The 18,154-nt window shown below is 36.4% G+C and overlaps 1 protein-coding gene across 1 annotated transcript in view; it reads right to left on the bottom strand.

Annotated features, from left to right (window-relative positions):
• Nucleotides 1-325: 325 nt before the first annotated feature.
• PEX7 (peroxisomal biogenesis factor 7) overlaps nucleotides 326-18,154 on the bottom strand; it is a 66,833-nt gene continuing 49,004 nt past the window's right edge. The window contains exons 9-10 of the mRNA XM_070417763.1: nucleotides 17,400-17,499; nucleotides 326-1,238 (exon numbers count right to left, since the gene is read on the bottom strand). Of these exons, the coding sequence (XP_070273864.1) occupies nucleotides 1,170-1,238; nucleotides 17,400-17,499 (169 nt within the window). The 3' untranslated portion in view covers nucleotides 326-1,169. The remainder of the gene's footprint in view (nucleotides 1,239-17,399; nucleotides 17,500-18,154) is intronic.

Raw genomic sequence — 18,154 nt, 5'->3', positions numbered from 1 at the left:
TTTGTTCTATTTTTGATATTATCTCATTTTTTCCTTTACTTTGTAAGTTGTCTTAACTTTTTTCTGGAATAAGTAAAGAAAGATATGTAAATTGGACAATATACATATATTTTAATTTATTCTGATTACTACAACTGTATTTTTCTCTTTAAAAATTCTAAAAGCTTGTTAAAAACTTAATAACAATTTTTGCCATTTATAACACATTTTTTAAATTTTATATAAAAATATAAGTGTTATGCAAAGTTGTTTGTTTTACTACTTTTTCCCTTTTAACTTACTTTTTTTTACAAGTCATCAACACTTAGAGATTTTTCAGGGACACTTAGGGAGGTAGTGAGGAAGGTTTATAGCATTATTTAGGGTTTGTTTCCAGGGTAATTGCTTGAAACCATAGTAGGATCTAAGACTTCTTGCACAGTAACAAGTTTTTTTTTTTTCTTTTTTAAACATTTGATAGTAGAGAAGTAGGAAGAGAAATATAGGATCATGGATACAATATCTAAAAAGATTTGCAGAACTGTAAAAAAAGAAAAGCTCAATTTACAGCCTTCCATATTCTTAAAGCATGGAAACAGTCCTTGAGAGAACCATTCGATCTATTTGTCAAGCACATGGTAGATGCACAATAAATAACTGCTAAAAAAATTAAATCTGTATTAGAGCCCTGCTACTAAAGCAAAGATATAGCTACCTTATATATAGCATTGCATTCAGATGTACACTATATTAGAAAAGGCAATCTTGTTGGGAATGTCATAAAATGATAAGTGATCATGAGATGCAATTTATTTTTATCAACAGCAGTGATTATATTTCAAATCAAAAATGACAAATTAAAAATAAAATATATCCCTACCTATATAACCTATATGAATCAAATTTTCATCCATTTTATAACACAGAGTTTACATTTTAACAGATACCGTAAGATATACCATAACATCAATTATTCCTTAGAATTTTAAGAAATATGGCTTATGTGTCAGGCTTAAAGGGTGAGCCAAGGTCTGTATCAGCTGCTTCTAAACTGATTCAGGGTAAGTTTTTAACATTTGAAATCTGAATAGCATATAAAAGCATAATGACTATGTTATCAATAGTTAATTTATTTCCTGGTAAGTAGTTCTTCAGCCAATGTTCTTTGTTTCTGACCAGAGTAGTGTGTCTCAAGCAGGCACAGTAAGACAAATAGGATCATATATCTTTATCGTTTCATCCCAAGCACAGTCAGCCACCTAGAAAAAAAGAAAGTAAGAGGAAACATAATTTACAGAAATTCAAAACTGATAGCAAAAGCCTAAGTCATTTAGAGAGTAGCAGATCATCCACAAGTAAACATATCTTTAAATAGCGAGAACACACAGTATGTTTTTGATCAAAGGTCTATTTTACCTTTCTAAGACACACTCAGGGATTGTTTCCAATGGACTAAAGTTGCCTATAAGGATTTTCCCCTCCCCCACCCAGAGCTACGTAATTCCCTGTACCTCCTGAGATAAATGTTGGAAAGATGTACTCTTCAACTGTGAACAAAGGCACTGTGCTAGGTATTGTGGGAATGGAATGGAGATAAAGCACAGCCCTGGACTTCAAAGAATAACTGGTTCAAGACTGAAAGTGATAAATGCTCTAATACGAGATTTTTCCTAGGAGGAACTATTTGAATCCAACTGTGAAGTCAGAAGACTTCACAAATGCCTGGGCATTCACACTGGCCCTCGTTTGGGGCAGACCTGAGACACAAGGATATTCAAGTCTAAAAAGCCATATTAAAACATGAAGGGAAGACAGTCCATGGTACCCAGGAACTGTGTGTTAAAAACTTGGTGAATGTAATAATGTCTCAGGGTATAAGATTAATATATAAAATCAACTGTATTTCTATATACTAGCAGAAAAAAAAGTTAAAAATAAATTTAAAAATCTATGTAAAATAGCACCAAATAACAAAATACTTAATAACACATTTAACAAAAGATATGCAAATTCTCCACACTAAAAACTAAAACATTGCCAAGAGAAATTTTAAAAGGCCTAAATAAATGGGGAAATATATATATCTGTGTGTGTGTGTGTGTATATACATATATATATATATACACACACAAACCATATTCATGGGTTCAATATTGTTAAGAACTTAATTCCCCCCCAAAGTAATTTATAATTCATAATCCTAACAGGCTTTTTAATAAAAATGAACAAGGTGATTTTTAAAGTTATGTAGAAATACAGAGGACTTAGAATAGCCTGAAGAATCTTGAAAAATAACAAGAAAGTTGTACTTATACTACCTATCTCAAGACTTACTACAGTAATCAAGACAGTGCAACATTGACATAAGGATATATAAGTAGATCAAAGGAATAGAACAGAATTCAGGAATAAACCCTACACTTGGCCAACTGCTTTTCAATAAATGTACCAAAACAACTCAAAGGGCAAAAAAGGTATTTTCAACAAATGGTGCTAGAATTGGAGATCCATATGGGAAAAAAAATGAACCTCAACTCCAACTTTACACCATAAATAAAAATTAATTTGAGGTGGATGGACCATAGTCCTAAATATAGACAATAAAGGTGCAAAGCTTATAGAAGAAAACATAGAAGAATATATTCTCAATCTGAAAGTATGTTAAGCTTTCTTAGACAGGATACAGAAAGCTATAACCAAAAATTTTGATAACTTAGATTCAATCAAAAGTAAATCTTTCACAGCAAACGAAACCATCAACAAAACAACAAGAAAGCCCACTGCATGGGAGAACATATTTGCATATGTTATCACCGATAAGGGTTTAATCTCCAACATTTACAGGGAACTCACACAACTTAACAAAAGGAAGATAAAACAACCCAATCAAAAAATGAGCAACGGACCTAAATAGATACTTTTCAAAAGAAGACAGAAGAAAGGCCAAAAGACATATGAAAACATGTTCAAAGTCACTAATCATCCGAGAGATGCAAATCAAAACAACCATGCGGTACCATCTCACACATGTCAGAATGGCTATCATCAACAAATCAACAAATGACAAGTGCTGGCGAGGATGTGGAGAAAAAGGAACCCTCGTGCACTGCTGGTGGGAATGCAGACTGGTGTAGCCACTGTGGAGAACAGTATGGAGCTTCCTCAAAAACCTAAAAATAGAACTCCCATTTGACCCAGTGATCCCACTTCTAGGAATATATCCCAAGAAACTAGAAACACCAATTAGAAAGGATATATGCATCCCTATGTTCATAGCAGCACAATTTACCATAGCTAAGATTTGGAATCAGCCTAAGTGCCCATCAGCAGATGAGTGGATTAAAAACTGTGGTACATCTACACAATGGAATACTATGCTGCGGTAAAAAAGAAGGAACTCTTGCCTTTTGCAACAGCTTGGATGAAACTGGAGAGCATTATGCTAAGTGAAATAAGCCAGTCAGAGAAAGATAAATACCACATGATCTCATTCATTTGTGGAATATAGAGAACAACATAGACTGATGAACAGGGACAAATCCAAAGACAGAGAAACAGCAATCAGACTATTAATCCCCAGAGGGAAAGTAGGGGAGGGTGGGGGTAAGGGGAAGAGATCAACCCAAGGACTTGTATGCATGCACATAAGCCAAACCAATGGACATGGACAACAGGGGGATGAGAGCATGAGTGGGGGAGAGGAGGATGGGGGTTAATGGGGGGGGAATGAGGACACATTTGTAATTCCTTAACTAATAAAGAATTTAAAGATTAAAAAAAAAAGAAAGAAAGAAACACCTAAAACTGAACTGTGAATAGAGTCACTAAAATGAATGCAAATAATATTTCTTAATTAATTAATTAATTAAACTCCATCAAATTCTAAACGTTTTTAAAAGCTTACAATAAAAATAACAATAAGGTAAGAATAAAAGCACTTTACTAAACTAACAAAGAGTCTCCAGCTTCTCCAAGATAGGTGCTGTAGAAACCATATGGTAAGAAAAGATGACCTTGTGGTCCCCAGGAGTAGGAGGAGGGCTCTCGTTAATTATCATCAACCAAATGGCCTCTGGAGGCACTGCTTCCCACTTCATTTTATGACTGAGACTAAACACAGGGCTTCTTCTTCATGTCCCTTTCTATTCACCTGAGACCAGCCTGAAAGGCATTTAAAAAAGACTTTGCTAATCTTTATTAAAGGTTAACATAAATAAATAAATAAATAAATAAATAAATAAATAAATAAACAAACAAATAAATAAAGTGAATAACATGGAAATAAATAATCTGCTTTGCAGGATGAAATCCACTCATTCATTAGCTTGTCAAACAAAGAAAGGAATCTTGCTTAGCTCCCATCCTGCTTCTTCAAGACAAAAGCCACCTTTCCTTCCCATCCCTGGGAATGCACTCCTGGCCATGAAGACTCCTTCAAGGCCAGACTCAGGATAGCGATAATGGGGTATCTCCTTTCTCATCTACCGAAGATCCTCTTTCTCAGTTTCAGTCTCCTACAGGAGGACTCACTTCTTTGCCCATTACCTTGCTGTCAGGAAAAACTGTAAAAGATTGTAATCAATCAGCAGAAAAGATTGCGAGGTGTTCTTTCAGTGGAATGCTGGCATTGTGCTAGGGCCCCACAGGGTTACCTGATTCTATAGGGGTCTATGCCTTTCTCTGTCTTTGACTGGATTATTTTACAACTCTGAAAGCTATAGAAAACTGATAGTAATCAAATGATTCTCATCCATTAAAGTTGCAAAGGAATGTCCTATGAAGATGTTGATGTCTTTCTTGCTCCCCAAGAGATGATTCCAAACATGACATTTTATTGCCCTATGGATATTGAACAGTTTTGTACCTCTTACTACATTCATTTCAGCATTCAGTGACTACCTATATGTATCTGTTCCTTTGAGCCAGTTGTAAAATCTTTCATAAATTACATAAAATCTTTGATACGTGTTCACATTTATACTTGTATGAGTCATGATTGCCATTTTGAAAATTATCCTTTAGCATGGCCACATGCAGGGATATAACTTATTTGCCTCAACGGGTAACAATTATTTCCATGGAATACAATAACCCTTGCTTTCTCATAGGAGATAGCACAGTAACAAAAAAGCCATTTCATTAAAAGAACAAACACGAAATGTAGAGATGGGGCAGATAATTAAACTGGAAAAAGAGACTAAGAATAATGGCTAAAATTAGACATGAAATTGAGCTCTACACCTCCTGGCAGCAAAGGTAAAAACGTCAAACAATAATATAAGATATGCAAATATCCTAATTTACTGCTTCATCAGGGAGATGAAGTTTTTTCTAGCACTTGACTATAAGAGAAATATATACTATTCTTCCATCACAAAAATCATTCATTGCCAAAAGAGTGGTTTTACAAAATATACAAAATCATTCTTCATATGGCAGACTTTCTCCTTAAACACATAAGAAAATTATATTAATAATTTAAATTATGGTTAATAAAAATATTTTTATTTTATTTAAGATTTGAACCTTGTTCAGTTCTAAATGGGCTGACATGGTCTATAGATTAACCCACAGACCAAATAAAATAAATATAGATTTTTAAAAAAATCTGTTCTAAAGAGAGCAAAAGCATATTACAGTTGAGCATATTATAATATTTGTATAATAAATTAGGCTCTATGCTGTATGAAAACGAAGGAGAAAATGAAAGCATGCTGGGTAATATAGTTCTGTCTTCTAACAATATTCACATATGGATGTAAACACTTTTGTATAACTAAACCTGAATAGGACTTTTTTTTTTTAGAGTCAGTGATTATATATCTTGATCAAATCTGTATTTGTTGTGATTTGTATATAGTAAACTTTTAGTAGATGCTTGTTGAATGAATGAATGAATGAATGAAGCCATGTATGAGCATTGGTTTCCCTCCTCCAAAGATTTTGTTGAGTAGAACCTCACACGTGGTAAAGAGCATCAAGCCAGGTGTGAGATCTAATATCTGGGTAAAGGCAACACGTTTCATGGGATTTGAGGGATATATGGAATATCTGAGTGTCATGAATATTATTTAGAGAGGTTTCACAGGGAGCTTATGTCTCAGGAGCTGTTTTTCAAGTATTTCTTTGCACTACAAAACTACTTAAAACATAATTCATATATATATATATTCTTATATTCATCCATTTATTCAACAAATACTCATTGAGTACCTCCTCTATGTTAGAAGTATGCTGAGGATACTACAGTAAACAAGATCTGGAGTCCAGCAGAGGATGGATAAGTAAACAGACACCTAGGATGTAGAGTGATATGGACAACGATTGGGGAATTATGGGGTCCAGTAGATGTGTAGCCAAATGTGAGGAAAGTACATGCTTTCAAGAGGAAATCTGACCTAAACTATGGCTCAAAGGAGGATAGACCTTAGCCAGAGAGTGCTTATTGTTGTTACTGTGTGGGGTGTGGGGATATAAAGGAGAGAGGGAAAGTATTCTGGGAAGTGGAATAAATAAGAATAAATGCAGATCTAAAAGTTCTAGCTTTAAGGCAACTAAATTGCATTACACCTTCTCTGATAAAATTCTTAATCTTTTGAGAGAGGCCTTTTTTCTGACTCCTGTCTGACTCCCTTCTAGGGTTTCTTGAAGGCTGGCTGCCAAAACCTATCTGGTTTGACCTACTTCCTTACGGTGAGTGTGCATGTGGGCAACACAGGGTGGGAGGCTCCGGGCTCTACCTCTTCTGCCCAAGGAGATGCCAGTGGAAAATGTATTTCTTAACCGGCAAGCCCCCACTCTAGTACATTTCATCCCTGTGGTCTATGAATTTCCTTTAATCTGAGTTCAAAATGCAAATCTTTTCATTAAAACTCAGAATCAAAATTATAGACATTGTAGGAAAAATTATTTGTCAAAATGTTATATTTCTTTACTGAATTAAAACCTTAAAGATATAATTCATCTTCATAATATTTTTTTAAAGCTGCTATCTTCTAGGGTAGTGAAAAATAACTAAATGAACAGGGCCAGATTTCAGATAAGTTCTATTTTTAGTTATTTCATTTTCACTTTTAATGGCAAAATAGATATTTCTAAATTTTCGTAACATGCACACTAACTTTTTGCTACTATCCTAATATGTCAATTTCTTTAAAATATACAATGAAGCATTCTTGGAAAACTGAATAAATATTTGTTATCTATCAAAATAGCTAGTAAGTTCTAAATAGAGTTATAGCATATATATCATGAAATTATCACATGGAATGCTTGAGAGCAACTGTATTAAACAAATATTTCAGTATTTCCTATTTACAAAGTAATAGACTAGATTCTACAGTAGACCCAAGAATATTAAAGAAATCCAGTCAGGCCGAAACCGGTTTGGCTCAGTGGATAGAGCGTCGGCCTGCGGACTGAAGGGTCCCAGGTTCGATTCCGGTCAAGGGCATGTACCTGGGTTGCGGGCACATCCACAGTGGGAGATGTGCAGGAGGCAGCTCATCAATGTTTCTCTCTCATCGATGTTTCTAACTCTCTATCTCTCTCCCTTCCTCTCTGTAAAAAATCAATAAAATATATTAAAAAAAAAAAGAAATCCAGTCAATAAGTGCTTTATAATAAAAATTTATTATTGGTGGATCAGATAAGACTTGCTATAGGACATCCTCAAAACAATAGTCCTATAAATGCAAAATTTTGAAGAGGAAACATAATGAAAACACCAGATTTTAAATACATGGGTAACTTACAAAATTTATATTAATTTTATTAATTCTATTTTATCAAAATGTTTACACATGCCTCTGATAACACGTAATTTATTTCAAATGATTTAATATGGCTATTAATCTAACAAAGAATTCCTACTAACTCATTAAGAGATTTACTTTATTGACAAATTTTCCATTTCCTATCTATAATTCTATTCTATTCTCTCAATTTTGTGGACAACTGCTTTTGCCCTTGGGAAACTTGTTTAATTTACTATAATTATTTATATGACATATGGCCTCTTTAGCAAAAATGAACCAGAGAAATAGGCAGAAGGATATAGAGAGAATGAAAACCAAAACAAAATCATTAACAGTCAACTTTAAATTTTGAAAAAGCAGCCCAGTCATTATGCCGCATTGTATTACATCATAGGCTGAAGTAAGAACATGTTTTACTTACTCAATTAGCTTACAGTCGGAAGTAACTACAGAGAAGAACATGGTTTATTATGTCAATCTGTATGGCATTTAAGTAAAAATAAGGAAGGAGTTGACTAATTCTACTAAAATCCTTTTCATTTATTCAGTCACTCATTTATTCATTTAATACTTATTTTACTTATGTATAATTTGTATAACATATATAAGATATAATATATATACACACTTTGAATAATTATAAAGGCAATGTTTATTAAAAACATTTCATTTTCAAAACTGAGCTATCAGATGTTAAAATGTGTATACATTTTGGGGGTATATTATATATATACTAGAGGCCCGGTGCACAAAAATTTGTGCACTGGGGGGGGGAGAGGGGGGTCCCCCAGCCCGGCCTGTGCCCTCTCACAGTCTGGGACCCCTCGGGAGATAACGACCTGCTGGCTTAGGCCTGCTTCCGGGTGGCAGAGGGCAGGCCCAATCTCTAGGTGTAGCCCCTGATCAGGCTCAGAGCAGGGCCGATTGGGGAGTTGGGTCACCGCCCCGTCATGCACAGAGCAGGGTGGATCGGGAGGTTGCGATGCCACCCTCAGTCACGCTCAGGGTAGGGCCGATTGGGGGGTTGGGGCACCGCCCCCTATCACACTCAAGGCAGGGTCAATGGGGAGGTTGCGGCGACACCCCCTGTCATGCACAGAGCAGGGCCGATCAGGGGGTTGAGGAGCTCCCCGCTGTCACTCACAGAGTAGGGCCAATAAGGGAGTTGGGGCACCGCCCCCTGTCACACACAGAGCAGGGCGGATCAGGGGTTTGGGGTGCTGCACCCTGTCACACTCAGGGCAGGGCCAATGGGGAGGTTATGGCTCTACCCTGTCACACACAGAGCAAGGCCCGTGGAGGGGGGTTGGGGCGCCACCCTCTATCACCCACAGAGCAGGGCCGATCAGGGGGTTGGGGCGCCGCCACTGTCACACTTGGGGCAGGGCTGATGGAGAGGTTATGGCTCTACCCTGTCACACACAGAGCAGGGCCCGTGTGGGAGGGGGGGGGGTTTGGGGCGCCGCACCCTGTCACACACAGAGCAGGGCTGATCAGGGGGTTGGGGAGCTCCCCCCTATCAGGCACAGAGCAGGGCAGATACGGAGGATGTGGCCCCGCCCCCTGTCACACACAGAGCCGCAGGGCGATCAGGGGGTTTGGGCGCTGCCCCCTGTCACGCTGATCCCGGTGCCGGGAGGCATATTACCCTTTTACTATATAGGATAGCGGCCTGGTGCACGGGTGGGGGCCGGCTGGTTTGCCCTGAAGGGTGTCCTGGATCAGGGTGGGGGTCCCCACTGGGGTGCCTGGCCAGTCTGGGTGAGGGGCTGAGGGCTGTTTTCCAGAAGCGAGTGACTGAAGCTTCCAACCGCTCCTTGTTTTCTTTTCTTTTTTTTTTTTTTTATTCTGGGCCAGCTTTAGCTCTGAGGCTTCGCCTCTGAAAACATCAATACAATGTTGCTAAAGCCCAGCTGAATGAAAGCCGGTTTCTGGAGTTTTGTTTAGCTTCTTATTTGCAACATAGTACATAGTTGCTTAGAGTTGCAACTGAGAGGCCGACAAGTTAGGCGGGGAACGTTGGAGTCTGCAGTCCCCGGAGCAAGCAAACCTCCCTGCTCCCTTCAGTGCCTGGCTGCCGGCTGCCATCTTGGCTGACAGTTAATTTGCATATACTCACTGATTAGCCAATGAAAAGGGTAGCGGTCGTACGCTAATTACCATGTTTCTCTTTTATTAGTGTAGATCTCAGGTAGCTTGCATTAATCTACTATGCATCTTCTGACACATAATGGACACTCAAATATTTACTGAAGCAAAAAGGAAAGGAATGAAGGAAGAGAACTTATTCTGACTTTGAAAGGCAGAAACACTTTGTATAGGCAAAAGTTGGGGAGAGCAAGAAAAACTGGCAAAAACAACAAATAATAAAATATAATTGGTATGTAATAGAAGGATTACATATAATGATGAGAAATATAATTAGAAAACAATACAGATGATATTGAATCTTGAAAGCAAGATTAAAAATTCAGACTCTACCCTGAAGGTAATGGGCTGACTTTCTTTAAGGTTTCTGAGATGACACGAAGATGACAATCTAATTTTTTCTATTTGTAAATGAAAACTTTTATGTAACTAGTATAGTTAATGGTCACAGTAGGTAAAGAGCATCACAGGAGTGGCTTACCATGAGTTTGTAATATTTGTGTTAGATGAGAAAGACCTATAAAATGGTAGCAATAAGGAAATAAATGTATTTTATTGCAGGAACATAATATATCTGTTCTTTTATTCTGGTCTTTCTTAAAGGTCCCTTTGTAAAGTTATATAATTTTCTTTATCTGTGCCTGCACATTTTAAAATTTGTAGTCCTCTCTCTCTCTTTCTCTCTCTCTCTCTCTCTCTCTCTCTCTCACACACACACATACACACACAGTTGTTGCCATGTAAAGGTAATTTTTCCCATTTTATTTTCTCACTGATGATTATGAATATCTACACAGTATTCATTTTTATATATTTACTTTTACTGAGCTTATTGAACTTTTTACCTTTTTAATGATTTTATTTATTTTTATAGAGAGAGGGAGAGAGAGATAGAAACATCGATGAGAGAGAAACATCATCGATTGACTGCCTCCTTCCTGCATACACCCTACTTGGGATAGAGCCTCACCCTGATCGGGAATTGAACCAGCGACCTCATGATTCATGGATGGACGCTCAACCACTGAACCACACCAACGAGCTCTTTTTATTTATAATAGATTTAAAGTCACAATCATATGAAGTACAAATAATCATAAATTTTCCTACATTTAAAAATACTTATATTCTATTTTGTTTTCTTCTGTTGCTAATTGGTTATAATTTTTAAAACCATATTGATTAACAGTGGTGATAGTAGTAATTCTCATCTTGTTCCTGATGTCTTTAATGGGTCCATTGATATATTTCAGGTCAATGACTAACAAAATCAAATTTGCATTACGAAAAGCTCTCCCCTGAAGCAGTGTTGAAAATCAATGGAATGATGAAAAGAACTTAGAGATCGGTTAGGAGATTACTGCAGCACTCCATGGCAGAGGTACTAAAGAAATGCTTATCAAAGGTCCAGATTTCAGAGGTACTGGTAAGAGAGAATTTATAAACTTAACGTCCAATGAATTTGAGGGTACAGAAAGACAAGAAAACTAGGATGACTTCCCAGATCTCTGGTCAGGCCTCAGCATACAGTCTACTAACCAAATTAGAAATACTTCAAGAAAAGCAAGACATCGCTTCAGATCATATAATAAAGGCAATTTGATAAATGGACCAAGCATCACTAGCATATAATTAAAAGACAGTTTCAAGGGTAAGTTGCAGTATCTAATAATGTAAGACAACAAAAATTCAAGAGGAAGTTCTAGATGTGTAATAATAGGAGAGAAACAGAATTTACTGGTCAAGAGATAAGAGAGTGGCATCAAATGAGCTTTAAAAAATAGAGGAAAAAATTCACTGAAGACCTAAAAAACAGTGAATAATTGTGGAAACAAAGACCTGGATGAGCAAGCCATTGAGAAAATTAGGAACCCACTGGAAAGGGGAAAATAGAGATAGAACATAAATATTTTGAGAGAATAGAAATAGAAGAACATATTCATCCTTGGTTATTTTTATAGTAAAGTAGGAGGTAAGTCAAATGTAATGTCCCTATAGAAGGCTGAGAAAAGATACTGTGGAGAATGGACTAGATACAGCGGTTCTCAACCTGTGGGTTGCAACCCCTTTCGGGGTCGAACGACCCTTTCACAGGGGTCGCCTAAGACCATCGGAAAACACATATATAATTACATATTGTTTTTGTGATTTAAAACAATATGTAATTAGGAGCACTATGCTTTAATTATGTTCAATTTGTAACAATGAAATTGGGGGTCACCACAACATGAGGAACTGTATTAAAGAGTTGCGGCATTAGGAAGGTTGAGAACCACTAGACTAGAAAATAAAAAAGACTTTAAAGGTAAGTTGAGTAGGATCAAGAGCCCTAATATATTGTTTTGGAAAAGTAGTTCAAAGCGTGCCAACTCAACATTTTTGTTTGGTTTTCATAAGCCATGCTCCATAGTCTAGAGAAGGAAATGAGTAGAGAGTGGATGATTCAGGGATGGGAGCTCAGAGGCAGAGGTACCAGAGGCTCAGATGTCAATCATTCTGGAAGCGCTCACTGCAGGGCTGTACATGGAGTGCAGAGGGCAGTAGATACAGGCCGCACCCATTTTAGGAGCACGCCAAGATCCTACAGAGCTGGATCTGGGGAATGTTTCATGGCTGGCAGAAAACAAGCACTTGTTATATAATTTTCAGCTAAATATTATACAATTATTAAAGCATCAGGGAGGAAATAGCAGAGACTGCTGCCTGAGGACAGTGGATGCTTCTGGTACATGTTTTTCCAATGCTAAAGGTAGTCTGTGTGACACATGCAGAAAATACCACCTCAGATCAAAAGTGCAAGGACACAGATACACTAATTGCCAATAATGCCAGTCCTCCTCTAAAACCTCATTTCCAACCTTATACTCAGAAATTTAAAATATTTTACCCATTGTCAACCTCTAAACCTGGTATCTAAGATTGTCAGAATAGGGATTTGAATAAAAACATAAGGTGAATTTTAAATAATGAATATTTTCACTAAAACATCAACAAAGCCAAAGATGCTTTTTAAACCACATCTAAAAAACTTGTATAAATCAAATCTAAGCACCTTCCGCCAAACAAAATGAAAGTATACAAAATTTCTTCTACCCCATTTTAAGGGTACTATAAGGGTACTATAAGGGTACCTAGCATGGATGGACTAGGATACTCATTCATCAATGATTATGTTTACCAAGTATTTTGGGAGTCCCAGAAGAAAAATTCTTATGTGTAGTGTAACTACAACAATTAAAAATATGCACAAATACAGAGCAGTTACCTTTGGGGAGAAGGGAGAGGGTGAGATTTTGGAGGAATGTTGAGAGGGCTCCGGGGGTGCTGGTAGTGTCCTATATCTTAACCTGAGTGATGGATACATGGGCATGGGCATTCTTGATAACTTACTGAGCTGCACACTAAAAATATGTGTATTTTTCAGTATGAGTGTTATACTTTAATTTAAAAATTTCTTTAAAAAGGACTGAAACGAAGTATTAATATGTTATCGCTGATTCTTTACAGAGTGGTAGAAATCTTGTTTCTTCCTTTTATATGTAATTTCCCATTTTCATCATGGGAAAAGAGATACATTTTATTGAACATACATGTGATATCTTGGAATGAATTAATAATTTATACTTTAAAAGAGAAATAATTATCTTCCAAAAGAAATGTGTAAAGATATATAAACCTGTACCCAGTTTATAAATACTAGACTAATATCAATGAGCATTTGAAAAAGCAGAGTTGATACTAAAGATCACAAAGTCAAGAATTCTAAAAATACATTCATACAGGAAATCCCAATTATATAAATGGGTGTATTAAAGGTCTAGAATCATAAAGCTAAAAAAATAGAAAAAGAGTATCCAATTTAGAAATAATAAGGACAAGAGAGAAAAGGGAAAATGCCAAGACTGTACAAATCATGGTCAGAGGGGGGAAAAATCAAAGAAAACTTTTTTGAAGTGAAAGATAACTTCAGCCTGGTTAACAAGTGAGGGCACAAAGAATTTCTCAGCAATTATCCTTAAAGAATGACCCCAGACACTTATTTGTCAAGTTTTAAACCTTTAAAGACAAGAGCTTACATTCTGTCAAGAAGAAAGGTGTAATATCCTTGGGTCTCATCTTTCAGATCTCTAAGAAGGGAGAAGCTAAAAAGAATTATAAATACAAGAACTCAGATAAATCTTTTAAGACAGATAATACATTAACACAGAGATCCTAAGGTAACGTCAGCAAAGTCCTACAGATGTTAAGTTCACCCCAAGAGACAACACATTTTTGAAAGTATATTGAAAGGTACTTACTTTCTAAGAGGTGAGAGAAATATACTTTTATACTTTTAATATATATTGCTTCCAGAGAAGAAGGGAGAGAGAGATGGAAACATCAATGATGAGAGAAAATCATCGATCAGCTGTCTCCTGCAAGCCCCCAACTGAGGATCAAGCAACCTGGGCTTGTGCCCTGACCAGGAATCAACCATCACCTCTTGGTTCAAAGGTGTACACTCAACCACTGAGCCATGCCAGCCAGTGAGAAAGATACTTTTTAAGGAAATAAACTATGAAGAAATGGTGAAATAAATTAACATGCAATCAGCAAACTTGACCACATACTCTGAGAATAAAGGATAAATATGTCAAAAATAAATTAAACTACTAACTATACCAGCAAAAATTAATGTGGTATATTTTAAATGGCTACAATTTTGTTGTGGCTACTCCCATCAGGACATGGAGTCTCTTTCTCACTCCTTGAATCTGATTAGCCTTGTGACTTGCTTTACAACAGAAGGGATGTTGTGTGATTTCGAAGCCTAGCCCGAAGATACCTTGCGGCTTTTACTCTCACCCTCTTGGAAATCTATTGGAAATCTACAACAGCTAAGTGAAGAAGCCTGGGCTCCTCTGGAAGCACAGGGCTCACAAGACCACCAGCACGGTACCTACACATGTGAAAGAGGCCATCTAACACCACCCAGCCGGAGTTAAGCCCCAGATGACTGGGGCCACATGAGTGACCCCAGGTGAGAACAAGAGAACTGTTTGGCTTAGCCCATCCCAAATTACTGATTCACAGAGCTATGGGGAAAGAAAATTGTTGTTTAAGCTATTAACTTGTGGGGAGTTTATTATATAGCAAGAGATAATACAGTGAAATGAAATAAGTGAGAGAAAAATAGGGAGCTGCACCAAGAACTTGACTCTTATCTACCCTAAGAAGAAAGAACGTTAATGTTTCCTGGTAAAAACAAAAGTTATTAATATAAACAATACAAATGTTTGTGTTAAAATGTGTCAATGTAGGTATGTGAAAAAATATTGGTTGAAATCTTAGTTAGAAAGGGAAGAAAGTTTAAGGTCCAAAACAGAACATAAATAAAATGGAGGGGGAAAAAAGGAAACATTGAAACAAACATAACATTTAGTCAATAATCTAAACACTCCATTTTTTAAAACATGACAAGTCAACAAATATACTTCCTTAAATTCTAATGTTGAATAATCTACCATAAATAAGGAAGAAATACTTTCTTTCATTTTCAAATACTATCCATGCTCCCTGCCACTGCAGCGTCTGTAACATACTGTTACCTTTGCCTGTTAGGATCTTTCTTCCTTTTGTCTCTTCATACAGTTAATGCCTACTCATCAGATCTCAGGTGACCCTCACTTCCTTACACATTTCTTAAGTCGGTCAAATGTCTATCCTGATTATGAACTCCTGAGGAACAATGTACTTCTCTCATTTACATTCATTTCTTGAGATTATCTGATATAACTGGATTAAATGCTCTATGAAGGCAGGGCCCACATTTATTTTCATTCTCTACTGAGTCCCCAGTGCCTGGCACAAGGTCTGGCATATGAAAATGTCTGTGGGAAGAATACATAAATGAGAGGGAGTGGTCTTATTTCTTAGGTCCCTTCTAATCCCCAAATTCTGTCCCAGTACGAATGAACTCAGTGGAGATTTCTAGCACAGTTGAACTGTACATTATGCCAGTGAACCTGCAGGTTATGTACAGCTTGAAGACCCTGCTTTTCCACTCTTATTTCTCTCAATAGCAACTATTTCCTTAGTACAACTGAAATTTGGTTGTTGAACAGGAAGAGATGGGTGACAGTCACCAGATTTACACAAAATATAGGACCTTGTAATACATTCTCTTATTTAAGAATACATAAAGTCTAATTAATAAATCCTCTGAAAAAAGTTGCTTTTAATAAGGCGGTCTATGTGGAGGATTTAGAAAACATTTGGCACCTCTCAGACAGGGGTGAGGAACTGCCAGGACCGAGGAAGTTGAGAAGGCATATGTGTTGCCTTGGGCCATAGTCTGGGACTCATGGAACATAGGTTAACAGAAATATATGAGAGAGGAAAATATTTATTTAGGGTTCTTTGTTTGGTATGGTCATGTTTCAATATGTACAGCTTTTTTCTTAACTAGGAGAGCAAACAGGTATGAATATTTTATTAAAAATCATCTATAATAGATTTATGTCTCAGAAAAAAACTAGTTCATTGGAAGCACATTGTATTTACATTAAAGGTAATGCCATTTGACCCAGCACTCTTTCAGTCTCTTCTCTTCTTAGTTGCTATGAAGTCATTTTACAACAATTATTTTAATGTTAATGAGACTATTAATGTTAATGAGACTATTCTAATATCTAATGAGAATATTTTAACCTCAGAATTATTTCTTAAATTCCTAAAATAAATTTAAAAACTGTATTCATTTAAATTTAAGAACACAGCAATGAGAAATGGGATTTGTTTTTGTCTAATTTCTATAATTTGTCATAAAAACATAATTTCTTAGTCATACTCTAGAATTTCCACATATTATATTGTTTCATTGATATGTTAGTGTTTTCACACAGTCTGTTTTCAAGTGCCTTATCATTCAACATATTCTAGTGTTTCTGATCTGGGTTTTCAAAACTGAAACAGCTTTTAAAAAAGCCCTAAATATTTAAACTCTCAAGTCCTCAAGAAAATAAAACGTGGGAATTTTAAAGTTTATTGATTAAAAGAGTAGCTATTCTCCCTTACTTTGTCCCCCATCGGAAGCCTCTCTTTTAACGTAGTTTCTGGTGACAGTCCCGAGAGGGAAGTGACTTGCCCATCATCTCACTTGCTTATGGGACAGCTGAAATGAGGACCACACACTCTCACTCCCACCAACCTCTGGGGACAATCCTTCCCCATTCCATTCTTCTCTTGTCACCCTCTCCACAGGGAGCCTGCAACATGAAAGGCACAGTACTTGTGGGGAAGGTTCCTTTCCTCTCAGAAAAGTCAGTCTTTCAAGAGGAGAGCATCATGTCAAGTTCCTGGATACCTCTCTTTCCCCAGTGTTTCAAATGCTCCAGCTTTACAGCAAAAGATATCAGGATGATTAAGTAAATGTACTTTGCTCTTGCCTTAAGGCAGCAATTTTGTTCAGAAAAGCCACACATAGAGCTATTTGTGAACTGTATGGGAAGAAAAACCCCCAGGAGATCGAATTACCTGAGTAGGGCTCTGAAGACTTAAATCTAAACCACAGGTAAACTCTGTATGATGGTCCACTATTTCAAGAAGAGGGTCAGGCTTTGAAAAGTTCCAGAATCTGTGAATATAAACAAAAAAAGTAATTTAAGTACTAAAACTACCAAAAAATTTACCTAAGAAAAATAGATATATAACATAGCAAAGATTTTATCAGAATAGGCCCAACCAATTAATAAATGCAGAGTTCCATTGCTGACCCACATTAAAAAATCAAATAAAGAAAAAAATGCACTCCATTCTATTATATAACAAATGGGATTAGTAATCAATCTACCCTGTAAACAATGATTATATTCCCATTAGTATACCTTGTAGGGTGAAACTTCACAAGTTTTAGTTAATTTTTTTTATATTGCACATGGACATTTGAAATGAGAAACATCAGGCTTTTTTTTTTTTTTTTAGCAATTTCTAAAAGCATTCACTGCTGTAAAATAAGAATATTGGAATAGATGCACTCTAACATTTTGCAATTTTAAATACTATTTCATTTCTGACATGAAAAGATCTTAGGTTTAATTAACATTTCAATAGCAATTCAAATTCTTAAAAAAGAATCTGTTCTCTTATAAAAATATCTCTGTAATTCTGAAACTATCTTTTTCTTTTTTCTGAAGCACAGCCCTTCTTATAGATTCCATGTCAATGTAATTTCTCAAGTCAAGAAAAACGGAAATGTGTTTTCCTGGGCCAATTTTAAATATTCTATTTAT

This window comes from Myotis yumanensis, unplaced genomic scaffold (genome assembly GCF_028538775.1).
Source record: "Myotis yumanensis isolate MYYU_CA2020_CCGP unplaced genomic scaffold, mMyoYum1.0.hap1 SCAF_6, whole genome shotgun sequence".
Taxonomy (NCBI): domain Eukaryota; kingdom Metazoa; phylum Chordata; class Mammalia; order Chiroptera; family Vespertilionidae; genus Myotis; species Myotis yumanensis.
Note: the sequence above shows the minus strand (reverse complement) of the source record. Positions and strands in the feature narration are given on the sequence as shown.